This window comes from Tursiops truncatus, chromosome 20 (genome assembly GCF_011762595.2).
Source record: "Tursiops truncatus isolate mTurTru1 chromosome 20, mTurTru1.mat.Y, whole genome shotgun sequence".
Lineage (NCBI taxonomy): Eukaryota > Metazoa > Chordata > Mammalia > Artiodactyla > Delphinidae > Tursiops > Tursiops truncatus.
In genome coordinates this window covers 48850367-48866724 of record NC_047053.1, presented here as the reverse complement: position 1 = coordinate 48866724, position 16358 = coordinate 48850367, and the positions used below count along the sequence as shown (strand labels likewise).

At 48.5% G+C, this 16358-nt stretch overlaps 1 protein-coding gene across 3 annotated transcripts in view; it reads right to left on the bottom strand.

Moving 5' to 3' along the window:
- The window catches only part of USP36 (ubiquitin specific peptidase 36), a 33236-nt gene extending 20247 nt beyond the window's left edge, over positions 1-12989 (bottom strand). The window contains exons 1-6 of one of the 3 annotated variants that reach the window (XM_033846852.2): positions 12832-12989; positions 10401-10563; positions 8566-8827; positions 7854-8075; positions 898-1008; positions 141-243 (exon numbers count right to left, since the gene is read on the bottom strand). In XM_033846852.2, the coding sequence (XP_033702743.1) occupies positions 141-243; positions 898-1008; positions 7854-8075; positions 8566-8818 (689 nt within the window). In that variant the 5' untranslated portion in view covers positions 8819-8827; positions 10401-10563; positions 12832-12989. Of the gene's footprint in view, positions 1-140; positions 244-897; positions 1009-7853; positions 8076-8457; positions 8828-10400; positions 10564-12831 lie in introns of those variants that run through there. The other 2 variants (XM_033846854.2, XM_073797940.1) reach the window with 2 other exon arrangements.
- Between the last annotated feature and the right edge of the window lie 3369 nt (positions 12990-16358).

Here is a 16358-nt window from a genome sequence, read left to right as displayed (position 1 = left end):
GACAGAGATGGCCACCACTTGCCCTGCAGCAGGAGAAGCCCTTTCCTGGGAAGCAGTGCGACCCCTTGCTGGCGCTTCAGCTCAGGGCCACGGGGCTAAGGTCCACAGAGGCAGCCTGGGGTGGGGGGAGGAGCACGTACTTGGCACAGCCGCTCAAGCAGGCCTTCTGCATGGCGTCAATGGTGTACCGCAGAAACTCGTGTGCGTCCTCTTGGTTCCCGAAGCGGAAATGCCGGGCGATCTCTAAGGAGGAAAGGAAGAAGCATCAGGCCGGAAGGGAAAAGCTCCTGCCTGCTCTCCAAACGTCCCACTCCTGTCGGTCTCATCACCAACTCCTAGCAGACCCAGGACTAAACCCAAGCGAGGAAAAGGAGCCTGCCTGGCTTCCTACATCCCAGGTACCACCCTCACGGCAGTTATCTTCTCAATGAGACCTAAGGGCTTAAACCCTCTACACTTAACAGAAAGCACGAATGAACACCAAGCATTAAGGATATGAGATCCACTGATGAACTAAAGCTGGTTTTCCAGGAGCCAATACAGACCATGGCAGATTATCACTATGTCATCGCAATACAACTTACACCGGCTTCAAAAACCAATGAGCCCATCTTTTCTGCTAAGGGAGATATCTGACTGCCACAGCACATGGACACTGGTCTCTCCGACGTTGAGAAAAGGCCCCGCAGCCCTTCCTTACCTGCTCCCCACCTCCAGGCCCATGACACACAGCTCCCGGCCTGGCCAAAGCCGCCTGATCTTCAGGGCGGGGACCACCACCACCTGGTGTGGACTCCTCCACATCCAGCCCCAGGGCTCGCTTAGTCTGCTACACTCTGTGCGTGCAGCCTCCCGAGCCCTCCCTTCTGCCCCCCGCCAGAAGGAAGCCGCTCTTACTTCTGAGGTCTCGGATGAAGGACACGGGCTTGATGGCGTTGCCACTGTTGGCGAAGGCCTGGATGATGTGGTTCTGCATGACGCACAGCATGCAGAAGCTTCCCTGGTGACCTGCGGGCACGGACAGGCGGTCGTGGTAAGGCGAGAGCTCCCAGGAGAGCTGACGACATGGCCTCCCGCCCAGCAGAGACAGCAGGAGCCCGACAGCCCAGCCCAAGCTCCCACACCGCCTGCAGCACCCGGGACCCGGTCTCTCCACAGTTGCGGGCTCGGCTGCAACCCAGCCCGAGGAGTCTGAGTTTTCAAGCACCGTTTAGAACAATGTTTTCTCTGACTTCCAAACTGCATCACATGGTCAACAGGCTAGAATATTTTGGGCTTCCTGACACCCGCTTCATGTGCTCTTCAGTGTAGGAACCTCTGCTCTGGTTTCCAGGAGACACAGGGGCTCAGCCAGCTCTGGGGAGACACCGGGCACGTGCTCCCCCAGCCTAATGGCCTGACTCTGCAGCTCTGGCGCCCCAAGCGGCCCCAGGCGACACCTACATGGTGGGGACGGATCCATAAAGACCAGCGGTGGGCCACACAGAGCCCCCAGGCTGCGGCCAGTCCCCATGCTCTGGATAAACTATCTGTCCCCCAGGAATTAAGCGAGATAGCATTATGCTTCTATCTCTACTTACAATTATGATCTTAAATACACAGAGAAGAGCAAAGACTACAACCCATTTTTGGTGATTTTTCAGTCAAGTACTGGTGTGATAGTTGAACTCCCCTCTCAACCTCTCACAACCCTGCTCCCCACATGCTTCATCCTTCTCCCCAACCAGGTCACCACTGTTCCCATTCATGGATTCACTGTATTCCACACGTGGCACTCACTCACCAGGATACTGCAGCTTCATGTTTAAGCTCACTCTCTATAAACTGTAACAAACTGCTCTTTAATCCCTGCTCCAGATCACAGGTCATCCACACGACCCCCCTTTTCCTGCATGCCAACCTCCCCGCCTTTTCCTGCTATCACAAACGCTGTGCTGAATGGTCCTTGTGCGCATGTCAGTTTCTCTAAGGCATATACCTACAAGATACATTTCTGGGTCCAAGGGCAAGCACATCTTTAGTTCTACAAGATACTGTAGTCGTGTATATAGCGCACGACCTTCCTCAACAGACCCAGCGCCTAACACAAAATTCACACCAATCCATTATTCTCCCCCTGAACACCTCCAATCACCCAGTTACTTAGACCTATCTCAAATTAAAAAATGAAACAGCATGCAGCCTGTTTACCATATACACACAAAAAAATCCTAGTATCTACAAACGAAAAGGGCACACGTTGGTAAAGATGTTGAGAAACTGGAACCCCTGTACACTGTTGGTGGGAATGTCAAATGGTACAGCCACTATGGAAAACAGTATGGTAGTTCCTCAAAAAATTAAAAATAGAATTCCCATATAATCCAGTAATTCCTCTTCCAGGTATTTACCCAAAAGAAGGGAAAGCAGAGTCTCAGAGATACTCGTACACCCACATTTATAGTATTATTCACAAGAACCAAAATGTAGAAGCAATCTGAGCGTCCATTGACAGACGAATGGATAAAGAAGGTGGTCTATACATAAAGTGGAATATTACTCAGCCTTAAAAAGGAAAGGAATTCTGACACCTGCTACAACAAAGAGAAACCTTGAGAACATTATACTAAGTAAGCCAGTCCTAGAAGGACAAGCACTTGTGTTTGTGTTACATGAAGTACCTGGAGCAGTGAGAGTCACCGAGACAAAAAGTAGGATGGAGGGTACCAAGGATGGGGGCTGGCGGGGGGCGGGTGTTTTTAATGGGGATGGACTTCCAGTTTGAAAAAGTTCTGGAGATGGATGGTGGTGATGGTTGCATGACAGTGTGAATGTGCTTAATGCCACTGAACTGTACACTTCAAATGGTAAATTTATTTTTAAATGGTAAATTATGTTATATGCACTTACCATAATGCAAAAAAGTTTAATTTTTAAAAATTGCTAGTATTTACACAAAAAATTCTTCTTGGAGGGAAATCAAAAAACCATTCATGTGATTAATGCCTTTACATGAAGGAGAGGCTTTTATTTTTCATTTTAGAGTTTTCTCAACTCTATATCCATTCATTACTTTTATTTTTTAAAGGGCAATAATTGTGGAGAAGGCTCAAATTAAGGCAAAAAACCTAATGTTATTTAAGATAACAAACGTTAAGCAAACAAAAAGAGCTCCCATTTACAAAATCTGATTCATGTTAAGATACTCCTATGAAAGTCGTGTGGAAATTAAGCCTCTAATCATTATCTAAAACGCTGAGACTTTTAGACTAATAAATCATCACTCTTAAATAGGGCAACTGGGAACTCCCTGGTGGTCCAGTGGTTAGGACTCGGTGCTTTCACCGCCAAGGGTTCAATCGCTGGTCCGGGAACTAAGATCCCGCAAGCCTTGTGACACAGCACAAAAAAAAAAAAAAAAAAAAAAAAAATAGGGCAAGTAACAATTTCACCCAGAAATACCTGAAACAGGATTTCCCAAATCCCTGGTAATGCGCAAGTTTAATTTTAAAAGCCCGTGGACACTTTGTCCAGGTAATTTAGGAAAATATATCATAAAAGTTGTATCCATGATTTGGGGGACACTACTACTTAAATTTGGGGAAGAAGGTGCGAAAGAATAGGATTTAATCCTCCTGGATATTTTACAGTGTTTATTTTGTGGATAGATCCTGAAGTGGTCCAGGCACGTTGCAGGACTGGGGCTCTGTGCAAGCAGCCCCTTGTCATGTTCAAGCCATACTTCCCTGGACCCTTGAGAATCTTCAAACAGTGAATTCGAGGAAGAGAGGACAGCCCAAGCCCACTTAGGGGTCACCTGGGGATCCAGTCAGGTGCCAGGAAAAAAATATTAAAACTTCTCTTAATACATTTTACTCTAAAAAAGCCAAGAACTTAAGGCTTACTGACATTTCATAGAGTGACATGGAGGGACACTGGCACTCTCCCCAGGTCTGCTTGCGTTGCTCACAGGAGGAGGGGCTGCTCCCAACTCAAGCCCTTGCCCCCATGTACCACAGTTTACTTGTGCCAGGTTACACGGACTTACAGATGTGACCTACTTTTAACTGTATTAACCCTTGCAAAGTTGACAACAGCTCAAAGATTCCTGCAGAGAAACCAACAGCAGAAGCACAGGGAACACGAAAACGGCAGAGCGACCTACAGGCTCAGGAGAGAGGCTCTCACCGCCAACGTCATGAGATAAAAACAAAGACAGGCCAGTCAAACCTTAGTAAAGTCCACCCAAAACAACCTCAGCCATCACCAAGGTAACTACTGGAAACAGAGATTTATAATCAACTTCATCTTAGAAGTGTGCACTGTGCCTTGATATAGTAGCTAGGGCTACTGTGAACCATTGCAAGGCATTTAAATACTACAGTAGTCCCATAGCCTGGCCTTCTTCCATTCTTTTTTAATAATATAACTAATATCCCTGAACACGTCATGCAATCCCAAACTCTTATCGTAACGATGTTCCTCCCACACTCCCATGTCCCTGCCTCTGGTTCTGCCCTGATTTCTAATTATTTATCTACTTTTAAAAATCACTTTTATTTATTTAAGTTTTATCACATATACGTACACCTAATCAACAAACTGTCTGCTTTTCAATTTTGTAAATAGGAATTCATGCTGCATGCAGTCTTCTGGGGCTTTTTCTTCACTCGACACTATGCTATTCGGACTCATTCATGGAGCGAATCCATTCTTCTGCACTGCCGTATAATATTCTACCACATGCATATATAATTCAGGTACCCATTGTGTTGATGGGCACCTGGGTTGCTTACAGTTTTTTGCTGTAGGTTTCCTGGTGCACAGATACCAGAGCTTTTCTGTAGAATTGCTAAGTGTAGATTATATGACAGAGAACACCAGATTGCTTTCCAAAGCAGTTATGCCAACTCAGACCAGGAGTTTACAAAGAATCTCATTGACCTCCATCCCCTGTGACCTTCGGTACCGTCAGACTTCCGAATCCTCATCGACCACAAAGGTGTAAAGCGTCTCCCAGGTTACGCGGTTACTAGCCATCTCCTCCTCCGCCCCGTGACGTGAGCTTCCTCTCCTATAAAATGCCTGCTCCTAATGTTTATCTATTTAATATGATATTCTCTTTTCCTTGATTTGTGGTTTTGTATATATTCTTGGTCCCAATCCTTCGTTGTTTATGCATCCCAGGTGTCATCTCCTCGTTTGTAGCTCCCTGTCTTTTAATTTCGTTTTTTCATGAACAAAAGTTCTTAATTTTAATGCAGCCGAATTCATCAATTTTTTTAATGGTTAGTGCTTTCTCCCAACCCAACGTCAGAAAGATACTTGCTCACGTCTGTTATAAAAGCATTGTTTTTACTTTTGAGAAGTTTTTTTTAAAAAATAAATTTATTTATTTAATTTATTTTTGGCTGCATTGGGTCTTCGTTGCTGTGCGCGGGCTTTCTCTAGTCGCGGTAAGTGGGGGCTACTCTTCGTGGCAGTGCACGGGCTTCTCATTGCGGTGGCTTCTCTTGTTGCAGAGCACAGGCTCTAGGCATGCGAGTTTTAGTAGTTGTGGCACGCGGGCTCAGTAGTTGTGGCTCTCGGGCTCTAGAGTGCAGGCTCAGTAGTTGTGGCGCATGGACTTAGTTGCTCCGCGGTATGCAGGATTTTCCCAGATCAGAGCTTGAACCCGTGTCCCCTGCGTTGGCAGGAGGATTCTTAACCACTGTGCCACCAGGGAAGCCCTTTTGAGAAGTTTTAAATCCATTTTTTGGTGTGAGTATGCTGTGAAATGGGGATTCTATTTCATTTTTTCCGATTATTTTTAAGTTCCATTTATTTAAAACAGGAGACACATGTATATGTGAAAAAATGGTGTGTAATGCCACACGTCCATGCATTCGTGGCTCTGTTTCTGGGCTGTCTCTCCATCGGTCAGTATCTCCCTCCCTGACTCAACTCTGCCGTTTTAAAGTCTCTAACTTTACAAAAAGACTTTACAGCTGCTAAAGTATACCGCTTCTCATATTCTTCACAGGTGTCTTGGTGATTTTGGTCCTTTGCTTTTCTTTTCCATATAAATTTTAGAATCAGCTGGAGCTACAATAATCGCTACGTTAATTTGGGAGAGATCCAACATTTTTATAATACTGAGGCTTCCCTCTGTGAAGGCAGCAGTCTCCATGTGTAGGTTATCATAAATTCCTTAAATTCCCAGGAAAGGTCTTCCACGTATATCTTGGTAATTTGGGTCTCCACACTTTTTCATTTTTGTTGCTGTTATACAATTTTTTATAATAGCAAAATTTTTTTTTTTTAACAATTTCTTGTTTGGTGTAGAGAAATTCAAGTAACTTTTTGTATATTGATGTTATATCTAGTCATAGTGCCAAATTTCTTTCTTATTCCCCCGAATTTCTAATTTGTCTATGGATTCCTTTGTTTTTCTACGCAGGAATATCATTTTCAACCAACAAGAATGTTACTCCCTCCTCTGTCTCCTGTGTCACTGCTCTGGCCAGGACCAGCATATCAAACACAAGTACAGAGAGTGGCCACCCTGGCTTCTCTCCTTATTTTTAAGAGGTGTGCTTCTACTATTTCCTAATTGGAATGCTTTTTTGTAGTTGTTGCTAGATACCTTTTATCAATATTAGTAAAAAAATCCCTCTGTTGCTACTTTGCTAAGAGTTTTCTTTATCATAATTTTTTGGGGCATCTATTTTCAGGTGACCTTTCTCTCTTAATCTGTTAATAAAGTGACGGCAACTAAGGTAGCAAGATTAGCAGTCACGGATGTAGAACCTACTGTGTGCCAAGTACTATTCTAAGCACTCGACATAATTCATGTAAGCTTTAAAAAACGCTATGAAGGAAATATTATTATTACTTTGCAGATGAGCAACAGGTCAGGTAATTCTCCAGGACTCAGTCGCCGGGTGGCAGAACCAGGATGTAAACCCAGCAGGCCAGCCTCCAGAGTGGTGCTTGTAACTGCTGTGCTATACTGGCTCCACAATTGCATTTGGAGGTTTTCTGATATCAGAACATCCTTGTGTTACTAGGATGAACACAAGTTGCTCACAGTGTTTAAAAGACTATTGAATGCTAGTATTTTATCTAGAATTCTTACATGTATATTCATGAACAAGAGGGAACTGCAATTTTTCTTTCTCACATTGTGCTTGTTTAATTTTGTTATCCAAGTTAAGAGAACCTCACTGAACGAGCTAGGGAGCTTTCTCTCTTTTTCTTTTCTCCGAAAGAGTTCAGGAAGCACTGAAATGATCTGTTTCTTAAAAGTTTCATAAAACTTACCCATAAATTGTCTCAGCCTGGTGTTTTCTTCATGTGAAAAATTTTAACCACTGATTTAATTTTGTTAATGGTTGAAAGGCTATTCAGACTTTCTGTTTTCTTCAGTTTGGGTAAGTTATATTTTCTTTCATCTTTATTTTACCCACATTCAATTTCCACTTTGGAGGATGTTTTATGATGTACATAAAACATTGCTACAAAAACAGGTGTATAAAACAACCGAATACACGTATTTCGCAGGTATCTTTTGAAAACCCTTTTCTCTCTTTAGGTAATTACTTTCAGCCCAGTTTAGAGACCATTACTCTACCCTGATTCTCTTTCACGGCCCATCCTGCAGCTGGCACAATTCAAATGTAGGATTTATCAGTTACTATAAAGCGTTACTATTTATCAGTTACTATTTCACTCCTGAATTGGACCCGGGCTGAACTGGCAGCACCGTGAGCACACGGGTTTGTCCACTTAGGAGACCATCTGGCCGCGAGGATCCAGGGCCACCCCACTGCACGTGCACACTCACAGCCATGCGTGTGCAGAGCCCCCCCCCCCCCCGAACAGCGCTCACTTACAGCCTCGCGTGTGCTCCTTGGAAAGCAGGTAGTTGGCCAGGGGCGGCGTGTAGGTCAAGCACTGCACGGTGGAGTTGAGGAAGCAGGTGTTGCCGAGGTTGTGCAGCCCCGCGCCCACACGGTAGACGCGCCCCCAGCGCAGCGACAGCCGCTCCACGGGGAAGAGCACCTTCTGGGGCGCGGGGACGCCGTCACCGCAGCTCTCGTACGCGCGCTCGCTGCCTGGAGGGGGAGGGATGGGAGAGAGGAGGCCGTCTGACTCCGTGCCCAGGCAGACCACCCAGAGCAAGTGCCGTGGCGCACTTGGTGGGCACGTGCTCAGAACACGGCATCCAGGGGTGACTGGGTTCCCGCTGCAGAAGCCCAGGAGAACACCTGTCACCCCACGGCTCTCCCTGACGGCGTCGGTCTAGCACCCCAGGACCCCTCTGTGGATGAGAGGACGAGGCTGTGAGAATCAGCAGCTGGAAGAACTGGGCCCTGGCACTCTGAGCCCACCCCACTTCTCTGTCTGGTTTCCAAGGCCTGCTCTTGAACCTCTAAGGACACAGATCTCTTTCTGACCAACCCTGTACCGTTACTTCCATAACTAAAATCTACTGACCCCATGCACGACATTCACAAGTGACCACACTCTGTTTCTGGTCCTACTAATCAGTCAATGCTTCGTCCCTCCACTTGGTCAGCACAGAGCGAGGCCCTCTCCCAGTACCCTGTGTCCTGGCCTGCGGCTCATCCCCGCTCCTGTGGCAGCCGGCTCCCTCTGTCCTGGGGTTCAGCAGCACATATTTGCTCTTCAGTGACTCCAGCTGGTAGGAGAAACTCTTGCTGGCCGGCTCAAACTCCAGCTTCTGCAGAAGGACCTTCCTGGCAGAGGAGGCCAGGAGCTTCCCCAGCTCCCCATCGTCAGCCGAGTCCCTGCGGCCAGGCTTGAGGGCTTCCTTCAACTTGTCAACTATGGGCATGGTGCATCACTGTGGGGATAGGAAAGAACACGGAGCGGCGGGTAAGCGGGTCCCAGGAACAGAGCATCCCTTCCCTGACAACCCCCTCCTGGGCCTTACAGATGTGACCCACCATAAAAGCCAACCTTACAAAGGAAGGGTGACACAAGACGTAGTACGGACCACGTGGACACAGCGACGCCCACGCTTCTCCTCTCAAAAAGACAAAGTGCCTCCGCAAACAGCACTAAACGGACTGACACGGCCCAGAGGAGGCGAGACTACCTTCTCGGCGTCTTCTCTTCAACAAGTACCATCAAGTGACTTTGGACGTCATACTTGGTGCAATTTCCCTCAAGAGGCAACCACGTCCTCCTAACGTCTGCTCAAAACCAGGAGAACACTAATTCTCCCAAGACACTCTGGTCACACACACAAATCCATGCAATAAAGGAATTCGCATGGAGAGTGAGATGAGCTCACTCATCTGTTCAGAACCACACTCTTCAAAACAAAGGCCACGAGCCTCATGGGGCCACTGAACAGGAGAAATGAGGCTGGGCCAAACTGGGACGTGCCGTAAGTGTAGAACACACACTGCATTTCGAAGAGTCAGTTTGCAAGTGTAAAACATCTCAGTGATTTTAAGACTAGTTATATGCCGAAATGATTATATTTTACGTATACTGGGTTAAATAAGTTATATTGTGACAATTCATTTCACCTGCTTTTTATTTTTTAATGTGGTCACTGTAAAACTCAGTTATACTTGTGGCTTGTGTTACTGGATAGTGCTTGTACAGACTATCTTTTTAAAAGTGATGGAGAGAAGATAGTAATAGGACTAGAATGGTGTACACAAAAACGCCTAAACTTAAGGGGGGGTGGGGCGGAGCAGGCAGGGGCCGTGGCGGCAACTCAGGCTCTGGAAGGCGGCAGGCCTGGGTTATTCCATCATGGGATTAGCTACAGCCTCCAGGGACAATCACTGCGACTGCCGGAGACCGTTCTTTGTAAAATAGGAAAAAAAAAACCAAGTGTCAAAGGTGCCTGTGAGCTTAATGGGGAGAAACACACTGGGTGAGAGCTGAGCGCTGGCTGCGGAACAGTCCCTAAAGCCGCAGTGTAGAAACTGTAACAAACCCGAAATCCCCATCACCTCTAACTGCACACACTACCTGTCAACTCAACCACCCTGGCCAAAGCTCAAGGACTATTTGAGTCACAGTTAGAAAAATAGTTCCTTACACAGCTTACTCCCATCAGAAAAATGATGACCTCCCCCAGGTATGTGGTCGCCGGCCTGAGCCAGGAGACCCAACTAGTCAGGTGGATCCAAAACTCTGCTCGAGTCAAAGGACCCCGTCCAGCACCTCTTGGTAACCGTCCAGATTTATGGTTATAGGGCACCTAATTCTGTATGTGGATCGAATTTCTTTTTCTATAAAAATTTCTGTAAAGAACAGAAACGTAAGACCATTATTTAAAAAAACGCAAGCACAAGTTCTTTGACATGAAAAAAATAAAAGCAGCTTTCCTAAGGGGAATTATCTAAGCGTTCTCACCAACTGCACAACGGCTGCTGGACCACATGTGGGCTTACCTGGGGTGTCTGAACTTGGGGGTGCTATTCCTGCAGCATGGAGCCAGGTGCTTGGCCAGACTAGGCAGGTGTGATGCTGGGCCCTCAAAACCACGTGCTCCCAGGCTTTGGCCTGTTCAATCACCAGAGCCACAAGCGTGTCGTCCAGAATGGGTGTCAGAGTCTGTGGGATGAACACAGCATCACATGAGACCAGCTCTCTTCCCGCTGTCTCATCAGCCCCATTCCCTGGACACGGAGTAGGAAGGCCAACCATCTACCAGGAACAGTCAGCATTAAGGCGGAAGGAACATGGATAGTGCGGGACTTAGGAAGAGTGAAGAGCTGAGCTAACTAACTACAAACGATTTCGATGGACATGACATGAAAACACTGCCCTTTGTTCCATACCTTAACCTTCACGCCAGTGACAAGCCCAGTGAACAAAAATCTCCCCACACGCCAGTCAACTCCAGACTCCATCACATTTGCAAAGACTAAGAGATAACAGATAATCATCTCCAACTTTCAGATTTCATGAGCCAGTAAGAGTTCCCCAAAAAATGGCGCAATGAGAGTTGCCAAATTTTCACTCTGCTAAGTTTGTTTTTTTTCCTTAATTATCAACCACAATCACTGTGATTACAGAACATTAAGGTACTTAAAAACTTTTTACTGTGAAAACGTTCATTTACAATGTCGAGAGAACATCACAGGGAACCGCCACGCTCCCCTAATTCAGCGTCAATAATTACTGTGTAGGACCAGTCAATTCTTCTCTGAGCCCACATTACTTTACAGCAAGTTTCAGATATACCATGTCTGATGTCCATAAGTAAAAGCATATTAACAGCAAAAAAAAGAAAGAAAGAAAAACAAAAGAGCATAATAAACATGATCTCAGAATGAAGTCAACCTGTATAGATTTCTGTTTCATGAAAACTCCCTACAATGTCCCTCTTCTTGTCAAGATCACACGTTGCTAAGGACTCTTGTCATGGGCGGATATGGGTTTGGGAACCTCTCGAAGCTAGAGGATAAACAGAACTTGGAAGATTTAACCCAATTTAATTCGAGATAAATAACTTAAAGGACACCCACCCATTCCACATAGCCCACTCCTCGATGTGGAATCAAGAAGTTTTAAACAAACAGAATTTTTCAAGTTTCAACAGGAAGATCAAACCTCTACTCACCAATTCAACCCGAAACATTAAGCAACAACCTCAAAATGATCTATTTCTGAGGTGCAGCGACCCAGAGAAAAATGTCCCTGTAACCATCACAAGCCCTCTGATGTACACACTTGCTTCAAAACTCAGGGAGGATGCTCTCTCCAGTGCACGTTCCTCACGGTCCAGGAACAGCTCACACTTATCTATGCACATTTCTACCTCTACTCAAATAAAGCTTCCTTAAGTCAATCACCATTCAAGAACGTTTTCTCTCCCTCCTCCCTTTAAATGCATTTTTCCAGCATAAAATGCACTGGAGACTCACAGGGTCAACCACGTGCTGGCGGGGAGGAGCCCCAGACAGCACAGGGCTGGGGCCTCCCTGGGGCGCTTTTAGAGGGGGCTCTTCTGCAGAGCAAGCATCGGTCCCCAGCCAGGAAAGAGCAAACTGAGCGCCCCTCTCCTTGGAGGCCTGATTCTCCCCATCCCTTACAGACAGTGGACTGTGTCACAGCCAGGATGTTTTTCTCTCTCATCCATCCCTGTTTTAAGACGCTGCTCTAGCTCCTAGAACCCCAGGGGAGACCCAATACTACCCGCCCAAAGAAATAGGTATTTTAAAAACTCATATCTTGTACCCATCCCCTCACCAGGACCATGACCACGACCAAGCCCATAAGGAATGTTACCCTCTCCAGCGGTGAGCTTTCCCACATATCTTACTAAAAAAGAACAAACAAGATATCAACTCTGCTGCCAAACTGAACGCCCTCCCCTTTATTTGGACTGAAGCCATTCCAAAGAAAGTCTGAATTCTGCATAAATGATGCTTCTGTGCGTAACACCGCCACGGGCTGCTGCCTTCTCCCCTGCATGGGCTCCTGGCCGGGGCAGCTCTCCCCTGCACCGCGGGTCGCTCCCGGTGTGTGGAGAAGAGCAGAGAGCAGACCCGAGGCAGCCCGGACGGAGGACACACTTCCAGGGCCTCCCCGTGCACCCCCGAGCCGTCGGGGACGGCGCAGCCCTAGTACCTCCCCGTGGACCCCGGAGCCCCCCGTGGACGCGCAGCCCGGGGCCTCCCCGTGGACCCCGGAGCCCCTTGCGGACGGTGCAGCCCTGGTGCCTCTCCGTGGACCCCAAGCCCCTCGCAAACAAACACCCGTGTCTCCCCGGAGCGTTCGCCGGTGCGCCCAGCGTCGGGAGTCACATTCCCACGCCCCGCGGCGCAGAAGCTCTCCACCCGGCCCTCGCGCCGCCCCAACCCAGCCCTAGCCTACCAGGCCCGCAGCTGGCTCCGCCGCTGGCCCCGCTGCAGGCCCGCAGAGCTGGCGTCTGCTCGGCACGGGCCCCGCACACGCACCATCCGGGCCTCCGCCGCCTCACACACGTGTCACGGCGACGCTTAAAGGAGCCGCGGTCCACAGTCCTCAAGGCGGCACACCGAAAGGCCCCGGCAACTTTAAGAGGCGGTGCTAGTTTCCGCCCTATTCCCTGGACCCGCCCGCAGCCACTTTACGTGCCCTATACGTCACCTCCCCATCCCGCGGCCCCGCCAGCCTACGCGATGACGAAAGCACGCAGAGCCTGAGACGCCCCGCCCCCTTGGCCGGCGCCCCCCGAGTTCCCGCAGAGCACGTGAAGTGCCTGCTTCCGGGTCTGGCGAGCCGGCGCACCTAGGACGGCGTCCGGGCGCACTTCTTTCTCACCTGCAGTAGGGGCGGTGGCGCAGGATGCTTGATCGCACCCTCTAGGGCATTTAGTGACCAAGACACAGGCCGGGCGAGAAGAGGGCAGCGGGCCCAGTGAAGCCCGGAGGGCGGAGCAAAATGCTCTTGGGATTAAGGGATCGGGAGCGATGGTATTTGACCTTTGCAGTGTCCCGGGCCCTGTGCAATTCCCTGACCCCACTCCCTTCCTTCAGAAGCGTCATCCCGTGATGACTACGTTAAAGTTTTGGTTGAATGTTTGCAAATGCGCTTTGCTTTTGCGGTACTTTTAAAAATGTCTTTCACCTAATCCACTTGGTTGCCTTCCGTCCCGTTCCGCAGGGCAGGTGGAGAGAGTGCAGTCCCAGACCTGACCTCCAGATGCTCTCACATAAGCAAAGGAATATTGTTACTCCACAAAAAACGACTTTTTCTAAAAGGGAACACTTGGAGTATACAACACAATCTGCTGTGTCCTTGGCAGACAAGTGTGAAGGGCAGGCTGGGCGATCCTGGGTGAAGCAACTAGAAACCTGCAGCTAGTCGTTATATTCCCCGCACAGTCCTTCAAGCAGGGACTGGCAATGGAGAGAGAGAATGGGTTTAATTAGAACAAAATTCACCTGTAGTTATCACTTGGAGAGTGCTCGTTTTTGAAAAAGCAAACAAGTATAAACAGACCCGCAAGAACCTGAGGTTGAGCTCTGCCCTGTCTGTGAGAATCGTCAACTACAGAGATTCAGATTGGGATTTGTCCCGGAGTCCACTCTGCACCCTAAAGCAATGATTCAGACAAAGACCTTCTCACTCTTCCAGGTCTGATACAATGTATAAATGAGTGATTAAAAGGGTGGGAGCGGGCTTCCCTGGTTGCGCAGTGGTTGCGAGTCCGCCTGCCAATGCAGAGGAAATGGGTTCGTGTCCCGGTCCGGGAAGATCCCACATGCCGCGGAGTGGCTGGGCCGGTGAGCCACGGTCGCTGAGCCTGCACGTCCGGAGCCTGTGGTCCGCAACGGGAGAGGCCGCGGCAGTGAGAGGCCCGCGTACCGCAAAAAAAAAAAAAAAAAAGTGTGGGAGCAGGTGGGAGGCGGAGGGCTGGCAAGTAGCCCAGGAATGCGGAGACCTCAGTTTTATCGCAGCTCTGCCCTAGTTAGCACGTTGCTTTGGACACTTCTTTCGGGCCTCCATGTGATCATCTGTGAAATAAAGATGATCTCCAGCAGATCTTTGATTCAAATAACAATACTGATGACATTTGTTCCCGTTGCTGAGTTCATATGATGTGCCAGATACCAAGCTGGCCACTTGCCCACACTATCTGATTTAATCCTCATGGCAACCCTACAAAAAGATATTGTTTCCATTTTACAGATGATAAAACTGAGTGTGCAAGATCCCAGCAAGCAAGTGGTGGTTTAAACCCAGGTTTCTCAGGCTCCAAGTTCACATCTTTAGCTCAGGCCCTCAGAGGTAACCCCGAAATTTTTCTTAGATGACAAAGCTATTGCCTGAAAAGGCCCGCATGCTGCTTGAGAATGTGATCTGAGACCTGGAAGTCGAGAGGAGCCTTTGGCCACCCACACTCCCACCCTACTCCCCTGTCAAATTCCCTCCTAGAAGGCTTCCAAGTGGAATCTCCTAGAGGTGTGTTCACATGGCCCATAGGAAAGTCTTTTCTAAAATGCTCCATCCTGGGCTTCCCTGGTGGTGCAGCGGTTAAGAATCCGCCTGCCAATGCAGGGGACATGGGTTCGAGCCCTGGTCCAGGAAGACCCCACATGCTGCAGAGCAACTAAGCCCGGGCGCTACAACTACTGAGCCTGTTGTGCTCTAGGGCCCGCAAGCCACAGCTACTGAGCCCACGCACCACAACTACTAAAGCCTGCGCGCCTAGAGCCCGTGCTCCACGACAAGAGAAGCCAGCGCAATGAGAAGGCCATCGACACAACTAGAGAATACCCGCGCGTAGCAACGAAGACCCAACGCAGCCAAAAATAAATAATAAAATAAATAAAATTTTAAAACATGCTCCATCTCAAACGTCACCAGAGAAATGCAAATTAATACCACAATGAGTTGACGTTCCACACTCTGTGGAACTGCTAGAAGCTAAAAGACTACACATTGGAAACAATGTGTAAGCAAATAGATTGTAAAACTGCAGGGAATGTAAAATGATGCAATCATTTGGGAAAATAATTTGAATGTTTCTTTTATGTAACATACTTAACCTATGAGTACATCCATTGCTGTCACCACTGCAACTAACTACTTCCTGTAGGCTGGTAAATTCCAAATGTGCCAACACAGACCTCTCCCCCTAATCTTTGGAAAGGTGGGTCCAGTGCCTCCTGGACACCCCTTCCCCAGAAGGGGGTGTCCTTTCGAGGTGTCCCACCTCGAAATTCACCATGCCCAGAAACGCCTCCCCGCCCCCCCCCCCCCAAACTGCCTCTCCTTTCTGCCCTGTTGCCTACTTGGGCTGCTGTGCTAGAGCTCAGACCAAATCCTTGCCCTTTTCAGCTGGTTTCCCAGTGGGTCCGGCCACTTGGGGGCACTGCTGAGACTGGTGGGCAGACGAAAGGAGAAGCAGGCCTTTCTTCCCCTCCCTCTCTGCTTTGAGTGAAGTTTCCAGCAGTGGCTTCAACTCCACCCAGAGAGACATACTGTGGTTGCAGCCTCCCACCTGGCCTCTCCCTGGGCTCTTGTAGGGCAGCCTACAAGAGCTGCCCCTCCCTCTGCCCCTCCACCCTCGAGCTGCTGACAGCTTCCTGCTGTTCCCTTCTTGGCTTCCCAGGGAGTTTCTTCCATCAGGCTGTCACCAATCCCTACCTTAATCCCTGCTGTTTTAAGGGCTGTGCAGCGTGGTTTTGGTGTTCCTGGTTGGACCTGGACTGATGCGGACAGTAACCCCAACGATCACCTGCCTGGCCGCATCCTGGACTCCCCCTCTCTCCCTCACCCCGTGTAAATTCTCAACAAATTTTGCTAATTTTACTTTCCAAATATTCCTCAAGCCATTCCCTCCCCTCAGTCCAATTGCCCAAGTAAAGCCACTCTCCGCTCTCTCCTGCATTACTGGAATAGAGCCAAGTCCA